The 16,977-nt window shown below is 44.4% G+C and overlaps 1 protein-coding gene across 1 annotated transcript; it reads left to right on the top strand.

Moving 5' to 3' along the window:
• The first annotated feature begins 2,029 nt into the window (after window positions 1-2,029).
• tmtc4 (transmembrane O-mannosyltransferase targeting cadherins 4) lies at window positions 2,030-11,952 on the top strand. The gene is made up of 18 exons (XM_071923560.2): window positions 2,030-2,443; window positions 2,606-2,809; window positions 2,985-3,100; window positions 3,611-3,827; window positions 4,753-4,840; window positions 5,035-5,135; window positions 5,443-5,535; window positions 5,765-5,926; window positions 6,288-6,490; window positions 6,916-7,090; window positions 7,502-7,633; window positions 7,826-7,905; window positions 8,454-8,561; window positions 8,788-8,929; window positions 9,447-9,561; window positions 11,091-11,203; window positions 11,397-11,466; window positions 11,697-11,952. The coding sequence occupies exons 1-18, from the start codon at window positions 2,423-2,425 to the stop codon at window positions 11,843-11,845; spliced, it is 2,289 nt and encodes a 762-aa protein (XP_071779661.1). The 5' UTR covers window positions 2,030-2,422; the 3' UTR covers window positions 11,846-11,952.
• Window positions 11,953-16,977: the final 5,025 nt, after the last annotated feature.

The raw sequence follows: 16,977 nt of genomic DNA, 5'->3' as shown, positions 1-16,977 counted from the left end.
ACATGCACAGGATTCATATCCTCCAGCATTAGAGGAAGAGCTTGTTCATCAGTTTCCTTATTCATTAAATAATAATGAAATCAAGGTTGAGCTTGAAATGATCTCTCTCTCCAGCTCATGAAATTCATCCTATTATGATTACAACTTCTTCTAAGAACTTGTTAATTCATTCAAAAAGCCAACACAGTGAGAGATAATTAAATTCCATTACTGTCTATGGCCATAGAAATAGACATACCTCTATCTGTTGCTACATTACCTGAATATCCTATATGCTTTCATTATGATCAAGCTTAACATGCTACCCATCCTGTGGTGGCCATTCCTTTCAGGAACTGTGCCATATGACTAATCCACAGTGTGTCACACCACACCACGGTTAAACCAGTGCACAGATATGTGGAGATACATGTATCTCATTATCATTAGAAACAGAAAGCCTTCATGTTCTGTTTCTTTTATTTCAACAAAATAGACATACCTCTATCTGTTGGGTGAGCTTTGGATCATCTGTCTCAAGATGCCCAAAGAAAATGTTCTTTCTTCATCAAAAGAGGGAAGGATTAAAAAAGCAAATATAAGGAGATCCATGCTAATACCAAGATGACGTACTGTAGTTACAATTTACGTCAGCATGTAGCCAAATCATCTATAATTTGTCTGACCATTATATCCAATGCAGAAATTATCCACCAACCAGCCAATTAAGCCATTGCACCATTTACAGGATCATCTAACCACCAATTCTGACCACCAGGGACAACAGAGGAGAGTTTACAATTTAACCGGCTTGAGGTAGGACATTTATTTTGGACACAACAGAGACAAATATTTCAACTTGGATAGTAAATGCAGCCATAGCTGAGTGACAATCAACCACTCCGTACCATGTTCACACTGTTCAGGATCATGCCAATGTAAAACGACACAAACAAAAGCTGGGAAGCTCAAACAAACGTCACTCAAGGGTTAATAAGCAAGCACCATACACACCAAACTGTCTCCTCTACCTCTTCTTCTGCTCTCGCTCCTCTCCGTTTTAGATTCAAACACTGTTTTACTCCTGGTTCGGTCATCGGTTTTTATGGAAACAAAACATCACCGCCAAGGTCTTCTTGTGGTCTGATGTCATTATACCTCAGTATTAAGGATAGGAATGGTTCAGAAGTTGGAGATAAAATGAAAGGAGGAAGACAGGTGGATTGTAACTTGACTGGACTCAGTTTCATGGAAAACTGGAAGCTACACTCACCCAGTCTCTGTGATGTCAACGCTGGCTGATTTCCCTGCACATTGGTTGAGTGTGTGTGTGTGTGTGTGTGCTTGTGTGGACTGTGGGCAAGCCTGAATGGCATTGTTTTGCACTGGAAGGGTTAGTGGCAGCTGGTTTCTGATGTGTCAGCAGCTCTATAATAGGGAGACAAGGTTGGACAATCAATGGCAGGATTATAACATTACGTCAGAGGCCAAGCCAACAATAATTAAATAGGCGGGAGAGAGAGAGAGAGAGAGAGAGAGAGAGAGAGGCGGGGGGATATGCATTTCCAGTGTAAACAGTTGCATCGTTAAATTGCATTACTGCCTTAAACAAAGCCACTCTGACTGATAGGAGAGTCATCTTGTGAGTCAGCAGTGAAGCACTTCGCATTTGTCTAGCAATCCTGTTTATTGTTTGACTGACAGCAATAAAATCCAGTGAGAGGCCGTGTGGGATTCAAACCCTGCTGTTGACACAAACACACAGAAGCACGCGCACGTGCACGCTTACTACTAAATACTCTCACGTACATGTTATAGGCCTGTATGTGACATGGTGTGTATGTGTGTGAGTAAGTATGCTCTCAACATGCTTTAAATACTTGTGTAGGTGTGTGTCCACAAAGTTTGAATGAAGTCCTACTGTACACGGTCTGTCATGAACTCCTGTGCATACATTAGCGCTTGGCATCACTTCAAGCATTGGCTGAAAATGATCACGTGATACTGACGCTTGAAAATCAGGAAGTAACTGAGCGTGTATATTTGTTTACAACCGTGAGTTGTCTGTCTGCACATCGCCTGGCCGGTTTATGGATTTTATAACCTTAGGAGTTCATTTCCCGACACCACGTCTATTTAAAACAGACTCGATATATTACCGTGCGTCTACCGGGATAGCATCCGCTAACGAGACTCATGCTAAAGTTGCGTTTTCTGAATACCTAGCTTGCTAATTGGTACGGTAACCTTCACGCCGCCAGGTACCTTATTTCATCGTTAGCGATAGCGTTTTCGTTTCACCTCTTTAGCACAAAACTGCAGTGCTAGTCAATACGTTTGCTGGCTCGATAGCATTCAGTTAGTTAACGTGTAGGTTTGCTATAGTATTAGCCAGCTTTCAAAGAAGCTAACATGGGAGTCATGCTGAAGATGACCTCTCACAATGTGTCTTCCAAAAGATAAGGTATGAATCCCTCCTGTATAAAGATTCTGCTGTCTAAATCAGCCAGATATCTGTATTTTGTATAAAGACCTTTTGATTTGGAGAACCTTTGTAGCTTGGTGAAAAGCTGACATGTCAAACAGTACAGGTGTTTCTGAGAGACCCTCATCTTGTTCCCCTCAGGGACTGGATGATGATGCAGAATCACCAAAGACCCAGTGCATCATGGCATTGTCTGAAGTTTATTGGGACCACCAAATACCTTTGCCAAAGCTTGCTCCAGTCCAAGCCAAGATCACCGTGGCCCTGGTGGCACTCCTGTGTTTCATCAACAGTTATGATGGGGAGTTTGTGTTTGACGATTCTGAAGCAATTGTCAACAACAAGGTAATGTTTCTTTATTCTGTAATATGCACTGTACATGCACACACAACTTACTTGCTAGTTCTAAAATAACATCCAATTTGACGGTGACCCAAGAGCCCCTGAAGCATTAACACAGTGCATCCAGCTTGATGCACCGATCAGTGGCTGTGGTCTCATTTTGTGTTATGTGTTCCAGGACTTGAAACCAGCAACACCCCTGAACAACATCTGGAGCAATGACTTCTGGGGAAGCAACCTGAGTAGCAACTCGAGTCACAAATCCTACCGACCTCTCACTGTCCTTACATTTAGGTATGGGTTATCACTCACTGTATAAGATAGACTTTATTTGTCTTGGTCACATACAGTGCCTACTGTATAAAAACAATCAGAATACAAATAGCAAATAACATACATACATACATACATACATACATACCTACATGCATACATACACAAACTGTCACCAATCCGCAATTGCACGCTGCCCGTCATACAACTCACACCCGTATGAACTCGCACTCCTGTGAATGCTAACAGGACCTACCCTTCAACCTGTGAGTTATTGATGACCTTCACCTAGTGGACCTGCAAATACAACATAAACAGGCAGATACACACACACACACACACACACACACACACAGCTGTAGCAGTGTGACACTTTTTTCAGTCTGCACAAATGCTATCATCATTTCAAATTCATAATCTCCTTCCATCCCACCATAACCTTCCCCACCCCTCCACCCCACCAGCATGTCTGTACTTTGCTGTATCTACTGAAAGTTCAGTCTCATTCATTTCCCTCTCTCGGTGATCCAGGCTGAACTACCTCTTGGCGGGAGGCCTGCACCCTGTTGGCTTCCACGTGCTGAACATTATCCTCCATGCTGTCATATCAGCTCTGATGATTGACATTTTTGCTATATTGATCGGCGGCCTGGCTTATGATGAGAAGGGCAGGATACTGAACCACGCTCCCAAGGCCTCTCTCCTGGCTGCCCTCTTCTTTGCCGCACACCCGGTCCACACAGAAAGTGTAAGTAGAGAGGCGCACTGATTCATGTGCTAAGTGAAATTGACATTTTTCATCCAAGTGTTGCTACCCCAAGAAAATGTTCTGTTTAGAATGTGTGAACTATATCAAACTGAATATTCAGTTTCAACTCTGTTTCATTCAATGGTCACGATGAGTGATAGACAACAAACATTTATGTATTTAGTTCAACCATTTTTTTTCTCCTAGTATAGCTTGACATACCAATTGCGCCCAATAATGTCAACTGAGCTCTAACGCTGGCCTTTATTAACAACATGGCTTCCCTGCAGCAGTATATCACGGCATCTTGACATACTATTCCAGAGGTTTTGATATTAAACATGCAGTAGATCCATGCCAAGAACAAAAGCCCTGTCACAGCTGGGAGTGCAGGGCTAAGGTGTGTGTGGTAGCATGGCCTGACTATTAGCTGTGTTGGGATGCTTATTGACCTGCCGGCATATGTGTGTTGGCTGTAGAGCCTGGCTGGAAGGCAGCGGCTCCCCCTCTCCGTTCTCTTTAATCATGCAGGGCGAGGGCTGGGTGAGACCTGGGGGGTGGGAGGCAGGCAGACTGTTGGCTTAGGCCTGCTGTATGTATCAAAGCAGGCAGCCCCAGGATCCCAACCATACTGTACCCACACACTGTATGGAACACACACTTGCCCGCACACACACACGCAGGCCACGCTGGTAATGAGAGATTCTCCCTATCTCTCTTAATAAGCCTCCAGTAGTAATAGGCTATATTATGCAGAGCAGAATACAGAATGTGATATGATACGAAATGATGCATGTGATGATGATGTTGTTTTCTTTCTTTCTTTCTTTCTTTCTTTCCTTCTGCTTGTTTATCTCTTTTTTTCTCTCTCACTTACTTTCTCTCTTTTTCTCATTTCCCACCCCTCTCTTTCTCTCACTCTAAGGTGGCTGGTATAGTGGGTCGAGCAGACCTTTTGTGTGCCCTGTTCTTCCAGCTCTCCTTCCTCACCTATTGCAAAGCCTTCCAGGGAGGTGGGTATCTGACGCAAGCATCAGTCTTTGTGTGTACAGTATTGTACTGGCAGAGTACAGCCGATATGCACCTAGAAATGTAGCGCCAGCATCGCACATTCTAATGTCCTTCTTTCCTCCTTCCCTCACTTGTTATTTACCCACTGTCATTTGAACACTTGCATGTAAACTGTCTGCTTCTCTTGTTTCTTCAGGCAGTGACAGAGATGAGAGGTTTTCTGTCCAGTGGATTGCGGTCAGCCTCTTGCTGTGTGCTGCAGCCATGCTCTGTAAAGAACAAGGCATCACAGTCTTGGTACGACCATTAACGTACCATGATCCAAACCCACATGCATCTGAGCTGAGATCAGTTTGTCACCTCAAGTCATCATGAAGTTTATATGGACGTGAGACCTGACCAGTGATCCTTGATCAGTACTCCTCTACTTTTAAAAGCTTTATCAAGACATGCCGCTTCATATAATCCACTCTTTGGAACTTAAAAGTCTCATGTTTTTTGCATGTACGATAGGAACTAAAGATCCATTTGATACAGTGTTGCTGACCCATATAAATTTTCAGTGGTGTTTCTCCTATCTCTGTCTGTGTGTATTTTCTCTCAGGGTGTGAATGCAGCCTTTGATGTCCTTCTGATCTGTAATGTTAATGTGTATGAGCTCAGCCAGAGGCTACTCCTCAGGAAGAAAGCAGTAGATGTGAGTTGCAATTTATACACCCTCCCCCATCCTACTCCGTTCTATCATAAATTATGTACAGTCTTGTATGATTTATAGCACGTTAACGTCACATCACATGCTATAAATTGTCTATATAAAACAATATAAATCGCTGTACATCGTATATATATGAAACAGTGCTTGCCGCTAACTAACTAGCACGGACTAATATTGTTGTGCAGTGAAAAGTGGTTTTGTTTTGTGACAGGTAAGTGAGCTGTTGCGAACGGGACTGCTCACCCGATTGGCTCTCTTGGCTCTGGGAGGAACCTCAATGCTTTACGCACGCTGGAGGATTATGGGAACAGGACCACCGGCATTCACTGAAGTAGACAACCCTGCCTCTTTCGCAGAAAATATATTTCTGAGAGTGAGTAAGCTGAATGTGGAGAGTTTATTTCACCTTGTGCTACAACATTCGATTATACCCTGCAGCTGTAGATCATTTATCTGAAATGATCTTTGTTCTTGAAAACATTGAAAATATAGATGCAATGCTATACGATAATAAATTGACTTTTAATGAAGCGTCTTTTGTTTGTTTATAGTTTTAGATTCTAACGTCTAATATTATCTTTTCCCCTACAAGTTAAACAAGCACAATCCAATCCCCGTATTCTTTTTAACCACAACGACTGACTTTGATTCTGATTTAAAAAGCTCCTTTTCCTTCCTCCTCTTTCCCCACTCTCTTTCATTCCGCACCCCTCCTGTTCCTCTTTGATTGGCAGATAGTGAACTATAATTACTACTACTCTCTGAATGCCTGGCTGCTGCTGTGTCCCTGGTGGCTGTGTTTTGATTGGTCCATGGGCTGTGTGCCTCTCATTAAGTCAGCCACTGATTGGAGGATGGTGTGGCTGCTGCTGCTCTGGTGCGTTCTGATAGGCTTGATAAGCCAAGCCTTATGCTCACAGGACAGCCAGAGAAGGAGGTAAGAGAGTACAGCCATCTCGCACTCGCTGTAGATGAGATGAAGTACATGTTGGCCTCTCTAGACTTACACTTGATTATGAAAATTGGATCATATCCACTGCAGTGTGACCAGAACATCACATCTCGATTGCTGTTAGGGAAGCCTTAAAATTCTCTGTTGATTCAGAGACGGATAGACTGTGTGTGTGGCTCATGGGGGAAGTTCAGCTAAGTTGAGGATTGCTTTTGGAGCAGTTTGTTGAGCCTACATTTGTTAAGCCTAAATCTCATGTTCGTATAATGAACAGTGGACTGTATAATATGTACCTTGGCCCTTTTTGACTGTTATACACATGTAAATATTCTTTTGCACTTGCACTTCAAATTGCACTTGTGCTCCCTTGGAAGATGTCCAACTCTGTGGCCTCTTCCCTCCCCTGCCAGGACACTGACCCTGGGTCTGGTGCTGCTGGTTGTCCCGTTTCTGCCGGCCTGTAACATATTCTTCAGGGTGGGCTTCGTCATCGCTGAGAGGGTCCTCTACCTGTCGTCAGCTGGCTACTGCCTACTGCTGGCCTACTCCCTGGGGCATTGCTGCTGCCGCTGGAACAAACACAGGGTACGGCTGCATCCCTTAGAGATCCCTAGATCCCTTAGAGATTCACACTGGATGTTGCGGTCAACCCTGTGACCTTCCAGCTACAGGACGGTCTCTGTAACCACCAGCCCACACTGTCACAAATCTACTTTTATGCACTAACTACCAGTTCATGCAGCTTCAGTGACTCAGTGCCGTCACAGTGCTCAAACGAAGCGAGGAGAGAGAGTTGAGGAATGGCTAATGAGTCGCCTATAAATGGATGGTAACAGCAGGTGGTTTCTACCTATTAATTGTCTGTTTCATAGGTATGTTTGCGATCTATTATCTCTCTGAATCACAGGGAATTAATACCTTTCTAAAGGTTAAGGTTCATAATGACCTATGGCGTTGTTAAACTTCTTCTTTTTCTGTGTTTTTCTCTCCCTCCAGAGGCTGCTGTGTGTGTCTGTGCTGGCTCTGCTGTGTGTGTATGTAGCTCGCTGTGCTCTCCGCAGTCACCAGTGGAGGTCGGAGCAAAGCCTCTTCACCAATGCCCTTTCTGTCTGTCCACTTAATGCCAAGGTAACAGTGTATGTTTAGTGTGTGTTTGTGTGTGTGTGTTTGCCTGCTTGTCTGCCAGTGTGCCAGCACTGTGGCATATGTATGTGTATGCATCTATCTTCTTTAAGTCCAAATGAGGAAAGTACTGCCACACTTTGATAATCCTTTCACATCACTATCTTATGACTTATGTGTGGATGTCTTATTCCTCAGGTCCATTACAATGTAGGTAAGAACCTGGCTGACAGAGGGAACAGTAGCGCAGCTATCAAATATTACAGAGAGGCAGTCAGGTATGTCTGCTCACACACATCACATTAGCAAAGCCAATCAGTTGTTAACAAATGTGGAAAATGTTGACTTCTGGTAGCGCGTGTAGGGCTGGGCGATATTGACAAAATCAAATATCACAATATCTTAGACCGAATACCTCGATAACGTTAACGTGACAATATGTTGGGGATGAGTGTTCGTGCTTTCATTAGATATTTACACACAAATTTTGAAAAATAGTAATGATCATTAGTAATCAGAAATGTGTAATCCGTAATAAGTAATTTGGATATGATGAGCAGATAAAGGCGATCATTGTTCATTTTACTCAGCCAGAACAGGCTAATGAGTTCAGAAAATTGTATCACTTTAGTGTAACGCAGCCTTTAAGACCAGGAAGAACATTTCACAATATTCCGATAACCAAAATATAGTGACACAGATATCCCAGACGATATCCAGTCTCATATCGCGATATCGATATTATGATACATCACCCAGCCCTGAGCGCGTGTGAGAATGCGATGAGTCTTGTTCCATGTTGACTGACGTTTTCTGCGTCTTTCAGGTTACATCCTACCTACGTCCATGCCATGAACAACCTGGGTAACATCCTGAAGGAGAGGAACGAGCTGGTGGAGGCAGAGCAGCTGTTGTCTAAAGCGGTTTCTATCCAGTAGGTGGTCCACCAGAAAGAAATACAACACTTACTACACACAGGCACTACCTGGTCTAGTGTTGGACAAGACTGGGGCTTGATCCAAACACTCACCTCCACAGCGGTTAAAACGACTTTTACCATTTAATTTCCCCATTTCCAACACTGAATACAGGATAAATTCCTACTGATGGTAATTTAATGTGTTTTTTAAAAATGTATTAGTATTTATTTATCTTCCCAGGCGGGACTTTGCTGCAGCTTGGATGAATCTGGGTATAGTTCAGAACAGCCTGCAGAAATTTGAGGAAGCAGAGCAGAGTTATTGGAACGCCATCCGCTTTCGTAAAAAATACCCGGACTGCTACTACAACCTGGGACGTTTGGTGAGTCTAGACTCTAATTAGCAGTTGTTTAATGCCTGTGAAGTGACGCAATTAAAAGTCATCATGAGGCTGTATGCATTAAAAATAAAGAAATAAGGATTACAGTCAGTTTTTGGAAGGTGCTGTTCTTCAACTAGGATTTTTTGTATCATTTTAGAGTTTAATTAGTTTGTTAACAAAAAATGTATTGATTGTAATTTTGCTAATCGTTTTAGTCATTTATCAAGTAAAAATACCAAACATTTGCTGCTTACTTTTGTCCATTTCATATTATAAAGTGAATACTTTTTTGGCTGCTGGTCAGACTAATTAAGCAATTTTAAGACATCACTTTACGCTCTGGTAACTTGTGATGGGCATTTGCCATTATTTTTGATAAAATTATTAATCGATTAATCGAAAAAATAATCAATAGATTAATCGATAATGAAAATAATCGTTAGTTGCAGCCCTTGATGAAGAATTTCGTAACATTTGAAAGAGGTTATCCTGTAAATTTCTGTCTCTGTCTTGGCAGTATGCCGACCAGAACAGGCACCTGGATGCTCTGAATGCGTGGAGGAACGCAACGGTGCTAAAACCTGACCACAGCCTGGCTTGGAACAACATGGTCATTCTGCTGGACAACACTGGTAGCCACCCACGTACACACACACACACACACACACACACACACACACACACACATACAGGAGGTATGGTCACGATAACTAAAATATCCACACATACCCTTACTTCCGAGGTAATGGACTGTTTTGTGGTCTAAAACAAATGACTATATATTCTATTCTATATAAATTAATCATTTATTTTATTCTTCAAAAACTCCTATCTGATCAATGTCTGAAGGATTTGATCAAAATGCTCTTTGTAGTTTAAGACAAAAAAAAACAATATTCACTCATTTGTGTTCCATTACTTTCAAAGAGCCCTCTGTTCTGGGTGCAGCTTGTTCCAGCATTAACAGCCAAGAAACACAGCTCCGTTATTTTGGAAAGGGAGGAAATCTAAATGGCCAACAAGATTAGACCGGAAGAGCAGGAATCAGCAATGCTTGAAATTTATGTATTAAAGCTTTGTGTGTGGAGTTTTAAAGGCACTCTTCCCTGCCGTGTGGAGAATGCTCTGATTTCCAAACGCTGGAGCCGTTTTGTCAGAAGCCGCTCCCGAGGGGGCGGAGTCTCCCAGGAGGGCACTGGAACCGACCAATCAGGGCCCGGTGTGCTCCTGATCAAACGTGGGCAGGCACAGCTAGAACAGCGCCCCCTCAGAGTCCCCCCACCGCATTTGTTCCCCAAATCTGACAGAAGTACTTCTACCCCTCTCCCCAGCTCCCCACCAAACAAAAAAAAAAGATAGAAAAGAAGAACAATGGGTGTCATTTTCAAAAAGCAAGGAATTGGGATATTTTTTTTTTTTTGCTTTGCTTTACACCCCGCCTTTTTGTTTTGATCACAGCACAAAGACAAGGCAGAATCATTGTAGATTCAGGCAAACACACACACACACACACACAGTCACACATGCACTCAGGTTGGCAAGCTGTGTCTTAAGGGCATAGGGCATGACTCAGGACATGACTGTCACTGCTTCTCTCTCTCTCTCTCTCTCTCTGTCTCTCTCTCTGTCTCTCTCTCTCTCACTGCCTCTCTCTCTCTCTCCCTCTCTCCCTCTCCCTCTCCCTCTCCCCATCTCTGGCCAGACGTCAGACAGGTCTCTGACAGAGATCAATAACCCAGTGGGCCTTGTGTTCAACCTTAATTAGGAGACTAAACCGCTCCTCCATGCGTGGAGAGGGAAAAACTCTGCTCTAGACACCACTGACAAATAAAGCGGACAAACAGATTCTCTGTATACTGGCTCTTATTACCATTATATCGCTCTGTTTGTTTTGCTTTTTTTTGTTGTTCTATTACTGTGTAAAGCTACACTCCATCTAGGAAGTATTTGTACAGCATCTCCAACATCCTCCAGTCTTAGCAGCGTATATCTGCTGTGTGTTTACCGATACTGTTCTCCACCTTGCCCTTAACCTGCTGTTGACTAGTTTCTACACTAAACATGCATGTGAGCGTGTGCCTATCAAGCTGTATGGTGTGCGTACCACAAAATAATCATGTCTGACATTTTTCGTGTGTTCGTCTATTCTCCCGTCCTGAAGGTAACTTGGGCCAAGCGGAGCTGATAGGCCGAGAGGCTCTGAAGCTCCTCCCTAACGACCACACTATCATGTTTTCATTGGCCAACGTCCTGGGCAAGCTACAGAAATACAAGGTCAGTCGCCATAATGTCAACGTTTCACCTGGGATTATTCTGTTGCTTTTCCATGCATGTTGATGCTTTTATTCCTCACTGGGCCTTCTATATTTGCCGTAGAAGCTGCAGGAGTGGTAAATGTCTCTGTGTGTAACAATAAAGATCATTGTGTTCAGTGGGCGTCTGTGTGTGTGTGTTTCTGTCTTCGCAGGAGTCAGAGGGTTTCTTCCTTCACGCTCTTCGGATCAACCCAAATGCTGCTAGTTGCCATGGCAATTTAGGTAAGACCACTGCAACATAGTTTGGTTGTACCACATATTTTATACTGACTTGGAGTGAGATTGTAAGTGCCCAAAATCCAAAAAGTAAAAAATATATACAAATATATACAAAAATATATTCAGCACGCTAGCCTGACCTATATTGTGCAAAATGTACACACCAGATGAATGAATAAGTTGAATTGCGTGCCGCTTCTCAGCGTGAAGAGTTTGTCTGTTTTTTTCATCAGCTGTGCTGTATCATCGCTGGGGAAAGCTGGAGCTGGCAAAGAAACACTATGAGCTGTCTCTGAAGCTGGACCCCGAGGCTCCCGGGACCAGAGACAACTACAACATGCTGCGACGCAAACTGGACCAGCTTAAGCGCCACACACCCTGAGGGAGCCCGCTGGAGCCCCCGCCTGCCGCAAACACACTTCCCCATTCTTCATTTTGTGTCACTCATTCCAACTTTGTACCATTTGAAAATAAAGACCATGATCTGTGTATCAGGCTGCAGTTTTGTTCTTTGACTGAAAAAATGTGTCTTATGCGCAAATAAGGAAAAAAAATAGCAGAAAAAATTGTTCATTCAATATGTTGCACAGCTTGAATTAATCATTTTCTAGCTTTAATTAAAGGAACAATTATCAGAAAAAAAAAGTCCAAGTTGGTTCCTGCATATTAATATTTAAACTTGAATCAGAGACTCGCTCCTGCGTGAGAGTACTTGCTCATCATTCCGATCAGGTATCTCTTCTGATGTGATTTCCTGCGTCTGATTAAAGTTGTGTTGGAGGCAGGTGTTCTGGTCACATGGCCGTCTGCCCTGTGCTGCTGTGTTGCCCCCGTTCGAAGGACATGTGGAACTCATCCCCGGTGAACCCCGGCCTCTTTCATCTCTGACCCTGTGTTGTGTCAGCTGGACGCAGCACCGTGCGTGTGTGTGGATCCAGAGAAGTCATTGTAAACTTTGTTTGGGTTGGCCATCTCTCCGGAGCCCCAAATGTTCCTATACACAAAAGCTGCTACACTCTGGACCAAGAGCAAGAGAACACAGTGCGTCACTTGGCTCTGACTATTCGTAAGAGGCGGGTTACCGTGTTTGTTTCTAACTAATGCCCATCTCTTTGTTCCTGAGTGGGATGGCACTGCCTGAGGATCAAGACCCCCTTTGCCCCCCCTCTCCTCCCCCCAGCCTCTGTAGTTAATAGGAGAAAGGTGTTTGCGCCGGGGAAGTTTTTCTGAAGTGTCCGAGAGGAGACGAGGGGTCAGCTGAGACAGGAAACCCATGGCCGTCGCTGTATGAAAACAGCTCTATAGCACAGAGGCTTCAAAGAGAGACGGGATGAGCTCCCCAGGGACTACGCGCACACGCACACACACACACACATACACAATCACACACAGGCCTGCTCCTCTTGAAGAATACCGCCGAGGGAAAAGGCGACCCCAGTGTGAAACATCAGTCAACAAGTGTGCACCCGGGGTCAAAGGTCAGCGCACTTCTATTTTTTCACCTGCTTCCTACAGCTTGCAGGAAACTTTTGAAGCTCTGGCGGGCTGGTATGGCTTTGCTTTAGGGGCCGCTAAGTTTGTTTACACATACAGTACAATACACCAGTTGATGCTTTGATGCTTTGAAGATGTTACTGATACACTCATTGGGGGGTGCCACGGCACACACGACCATCAGTGTCCTCTGTATATTACCTCCTAAATATGCTACTAATATCACATAATGAAATTTCCTTGTTACACAACCCTGTTTTTATTTTCTCTGCTTTGATGTAAAGAAGCAGCGCTGGCCATATTTGAAACAATAACAAATAGCCTACACACAGTGTGCTTAGTGTCTTGTTGAAGATCAAACCTGTTTCAACATTGGGGAAGACTCATGTAAAGGCCACTAGGGTGAAAGGGCTTCATGCTATGGAGCAAATGCAGACAGCATACGATCAAAAAGGTTCAGACAGTGACATTCAAGATTGAAAGGTTTTCCTTCGTATTATTTTTACCCATGCAGCGTGGCATGCAGTGCTGCCGATGTACAGTAGGCTACAAAACCATCAGCTATTCGCTTTATGTACTTCTCGCTCCTTTTCTTTACATTCTGTCTGATCCTTTCATTCGCTGCCCGCAGCCGACTGTCTAGCTGCAGAGCTGTGCTGCCACATCGGTGGGGGAGCCCACTTTTATCATAATCATTCTTTGAATACCTTTCATTATCATAAAATATGTGAGTATTAAAGGGATGGATTCACCGGCCCCGCCGACGTCTTCATTATCCATTCTGACTGACAAAAACCTGCTGTCCCAGGGAGTGACATTAATAAAAGATGGGATACTACAGCCTTATGAAGTCCTCTCCTTGTTCTCTGGGTTTTCACTGTACACCTTTTACCTGCTTGGCTGCTCCATCACAATGATATAATGAAATCAAGTCCCAGGTGGGGTTCTTTATTGTGTTGTATTAATCACACTGATGAGTTTTGATCATTTTAATCAATGGATCCGGCAGAATCATGTCCGATTGTTCACAGCCAAAACCACTCAAAAATCTCTAATACTAAATGCGACAAGGCATTTTGTTTTGATTGCCAAAAAAACTCGTTATCAAAAACATTGTCATCCTTTTGTTACAGTATATTCAACAAAAGAACAAGAAGCGGGGAGCGCTAATTTGAACCCACCAAGGGTGTTTTTGAACAGCAGGTGTGCTATTTTGCATCTGATAAGCACCAACAACCACCCCCAAGAAAATAAAGAAACATAGGGCTTATCAAAAATGCTACACAGACATGCTTTGAGACATTAAATGAAGCAGCAATGGGAATACGGGAAGCAGTGTGTGGTGGTCACTCTGAAATGGAGTGATGTGGACTGCGAGGAGAAGACGGGCTTTTGAACTATAGGGCCCCTTTCTGGGTTGAAGTACCAACAATTAGTGCCTCAGCTTGGGACTTGTTCCAGCATGCAAATTATTTGATATACACCAGGCTCTCACATTTGCCTCTCTTAGATGTTGGGTTGTGAAAACCTAGAAATTTTGCGGAGGCAAATGTCGTGTTGTGTCAGCAGCTGTACTCGGTACTCAGTGTAAAGCAACATGAATAGCTTTATTGTATTTCTTCATATTTGCCAAAGAATTTCCAGCAGGCCTATTTTTGTGTGGTAATTTGAAGCCTTCACATTCACCTCCTCCCCCTCTAAACACACACACACACACACACACACACACACACACACACACACACACACACAGGCACAGGCATAGTTCATCTGTAAGAGATGCTTTGACAGAGTTCTCATCAATGTGACAGGATGTGATCAAGGATAGTCCTGCGATGTGTCCGCTGGGCCTCAGTAGGACCCTCCTCGGCCCTCCCCTCTGCCCCCCCCTCCACCACAACCACAACAATCCTAATGGGCTCTGATGGGCACCTCCATCTTGCCTGTCTAATTGATGTAAATGCGGTGCGTTTGAACCCGCCGTCCCTCCCACCCTCGCGGCCTGCCCCTCCCTCTATTTCCTATAACACCGGGGGTCAGAGGTTAGGCTGACTGAGTGATCATTAGACTGGCAGTCCTTATTAGAGGAGCAGCTTGTCTGACACCCCGTCCGCATCCCAGAGAGGGACCCTCCCTGTCCGCTCCATCTAGATCATATTACATGACACGACCCCAGATCAGATACTACCAGTGCACCGCGACACTGCGGGCCAGTAGGGCACGGTGGCATTTTCAGAGGGGTCCCCTCGCCTGTCACAGCGCCTCCCTGACGCCGCTCTGTCCGTCTGGCTTGGATGCGCTCTGTCATTTTAAGGAGGGCCACTGTCACTGGGTATTGGGACTGTTGTGTCTACATGCCCTGGCATTTTCAGCGGTGTTCTCTGAAACAGAGCATCCAGCCACCCTCTCCAGAGTCCCCTGATGTCGCAGCCAATGATTAATAGTTAGAGATGGGCTATAAAACGTCCAGTGTGACCAGATGCTAGCCAGGGCTTTGCTGAAGTGATATAATGGACATAGTCTGCCAATTTGGCTCCCTTACAAAGCCTGGAAGTTCCCCAAGATTGATTCCGTTTCTATGTAGCGGTGCCCTGGGGGTTGAATGTTGAGGATGCACTCTTGTGAAAAATATTGTGGTGTATTATCTTCAGCTGAGAAAAGCACAAAATAAGCACCGTGAATGATCATGGATATAACAAAATGGCAAATATCATGGTTACTGACGCTTGCATGCGACACTGATAATTTTTAGCAGATTTGTGATCATTTTATCATTTTTTTTGCGCACAGAAAATGCTCTTTGGCCGTGGATGAAAAGGGAGGGCTGGGATAATTTGCAGCAGGAGCCCTCTGAGGCTGTTTTGCAAAACAAAACGAAGCAGCTAGACCCTTATTGAAAAATATAGTGCAGTGAGACGGAAATTTATTAACTGGCACCAGTTAATGTGTGCATTATTCATTTCTGGTGAGCATGAAAAATGATCTAAAGAGGTTTGAAATTGCAGACGCGCAGGCTGACTGCACAGTGGCTGGGCTCGCTGGTTCGTTTCATCCTCTTGCAGGGGTGTTTGGGCAGAGAGGTGGAGGGCTGGAGGGACGGAGGGATGGAGGGACGGAGGGGAGGAGTGCGATCCCCTCTCTGGACAGGGCTTTCCAGTAACAGCTGTGCTTCTCTCACGAGGGGGCGGCAGCAGCACTGGGAGAGAGGCTGCTTGGGACAGATGGACCAGCCCAGCACCACCTCCCCTCTCGCCGCCCAGCACCGCTTCTCTTATTAAAAATACAATATCTGTACCACTACTAATGTGTGTGTGGGTGAGTGTGAGACAAGAGACTGAATTGTCTCTCTTCGTCTGTTTTACTGATTACATTTAATAGGTACTGTAGGATTTGAAGTCACTGTGGTGAATTTAGGGAAAGCGTTTGATTTTTCTTTTCTTTTTTTTCCTCTTTGTATGCTTCTCTGTCTTGTCCTCTTTCGCTTCTCTAACGCTTGCTTTCGGAGCCCCATCTCTCTCATCGTGCCTTTCTCTCCGACTCTCCTCCTCTGCTGCTCTCTCTCCACCACTGCTACACTAGGAGGTGGTGGGCAGGAGTCGGTGCCAGTGGCATATGGCTTTCCACTGCGCTAAACATTCATACAAAAGACAGGCCCATCAGTCATGGCTGTGGCCGGATGAGGGGAGAGAGCAGGCCTCTGATGAATGGTGTTTAGGACTTACCTGCTGTTAAAACATTACCTCCCAAACACCCGCTCCCTCCAGCACACACGACATTAAGAACTCTATAAGACCGTGAAATACGGCCCTTGTGAGCACACATCATGTACGCCAGGTTATAGCAAATAATAAATACGCTTTCTAAACCCTTCGCACAGAACCCCAGGTCAGGCCTTCATAGACCAATTAATGCACAGCATCTGCTGTATGGAGGGAGCATGCTAAAGAACTTCCGAGCCATTTTAGGCAATTAAAAGAGGGGGAGACTGCTTCCTGCTTGCACCAATACCTCTCATTGCTA

This window comes from Centroberyx gerrardi, chromosome 10, assembly GCF_048128805.1.
Source record: "Centroberyx gerrardi isolate f3 chromosome 10, fCenGer3.hap1.cur.20231027, whole genome shotgun sequence".
Classification (NCBI taxonomy): Eukaryota; Metazoa; Chordata; class Actinopteri; order Beryciformes; family Berycidae; genus Centroberyx; species Centroberyx gerrardi.
Note: the sequence above shows the minus strand (reverse complement) of the source record. Positions and strands in the feature narration are given on the sequence as shown.

Bases quoted from the DNA above. Each gene is read 5' to 3' on its own strand.
- tmtc4 (XM_071923560.2), top strand. From the start codon at position 2,423: ATGTGTCTTCCAAAAGATAAG. The intron at 5,136-5,442 runs GTACGACCATTA...ATTTTCTCTCAG, and splicing joins AACAAGGCATCACAGTCTTG to GGTGTGAATGCAGCCTTTGA. The intron at 5,927-6,287 runs GTGAGTAAGCTG...TTTGATTGGCAG, and splicing joins CAGAAAATATATTTCTGAGA to ATAGTGAACTATAATTACTA.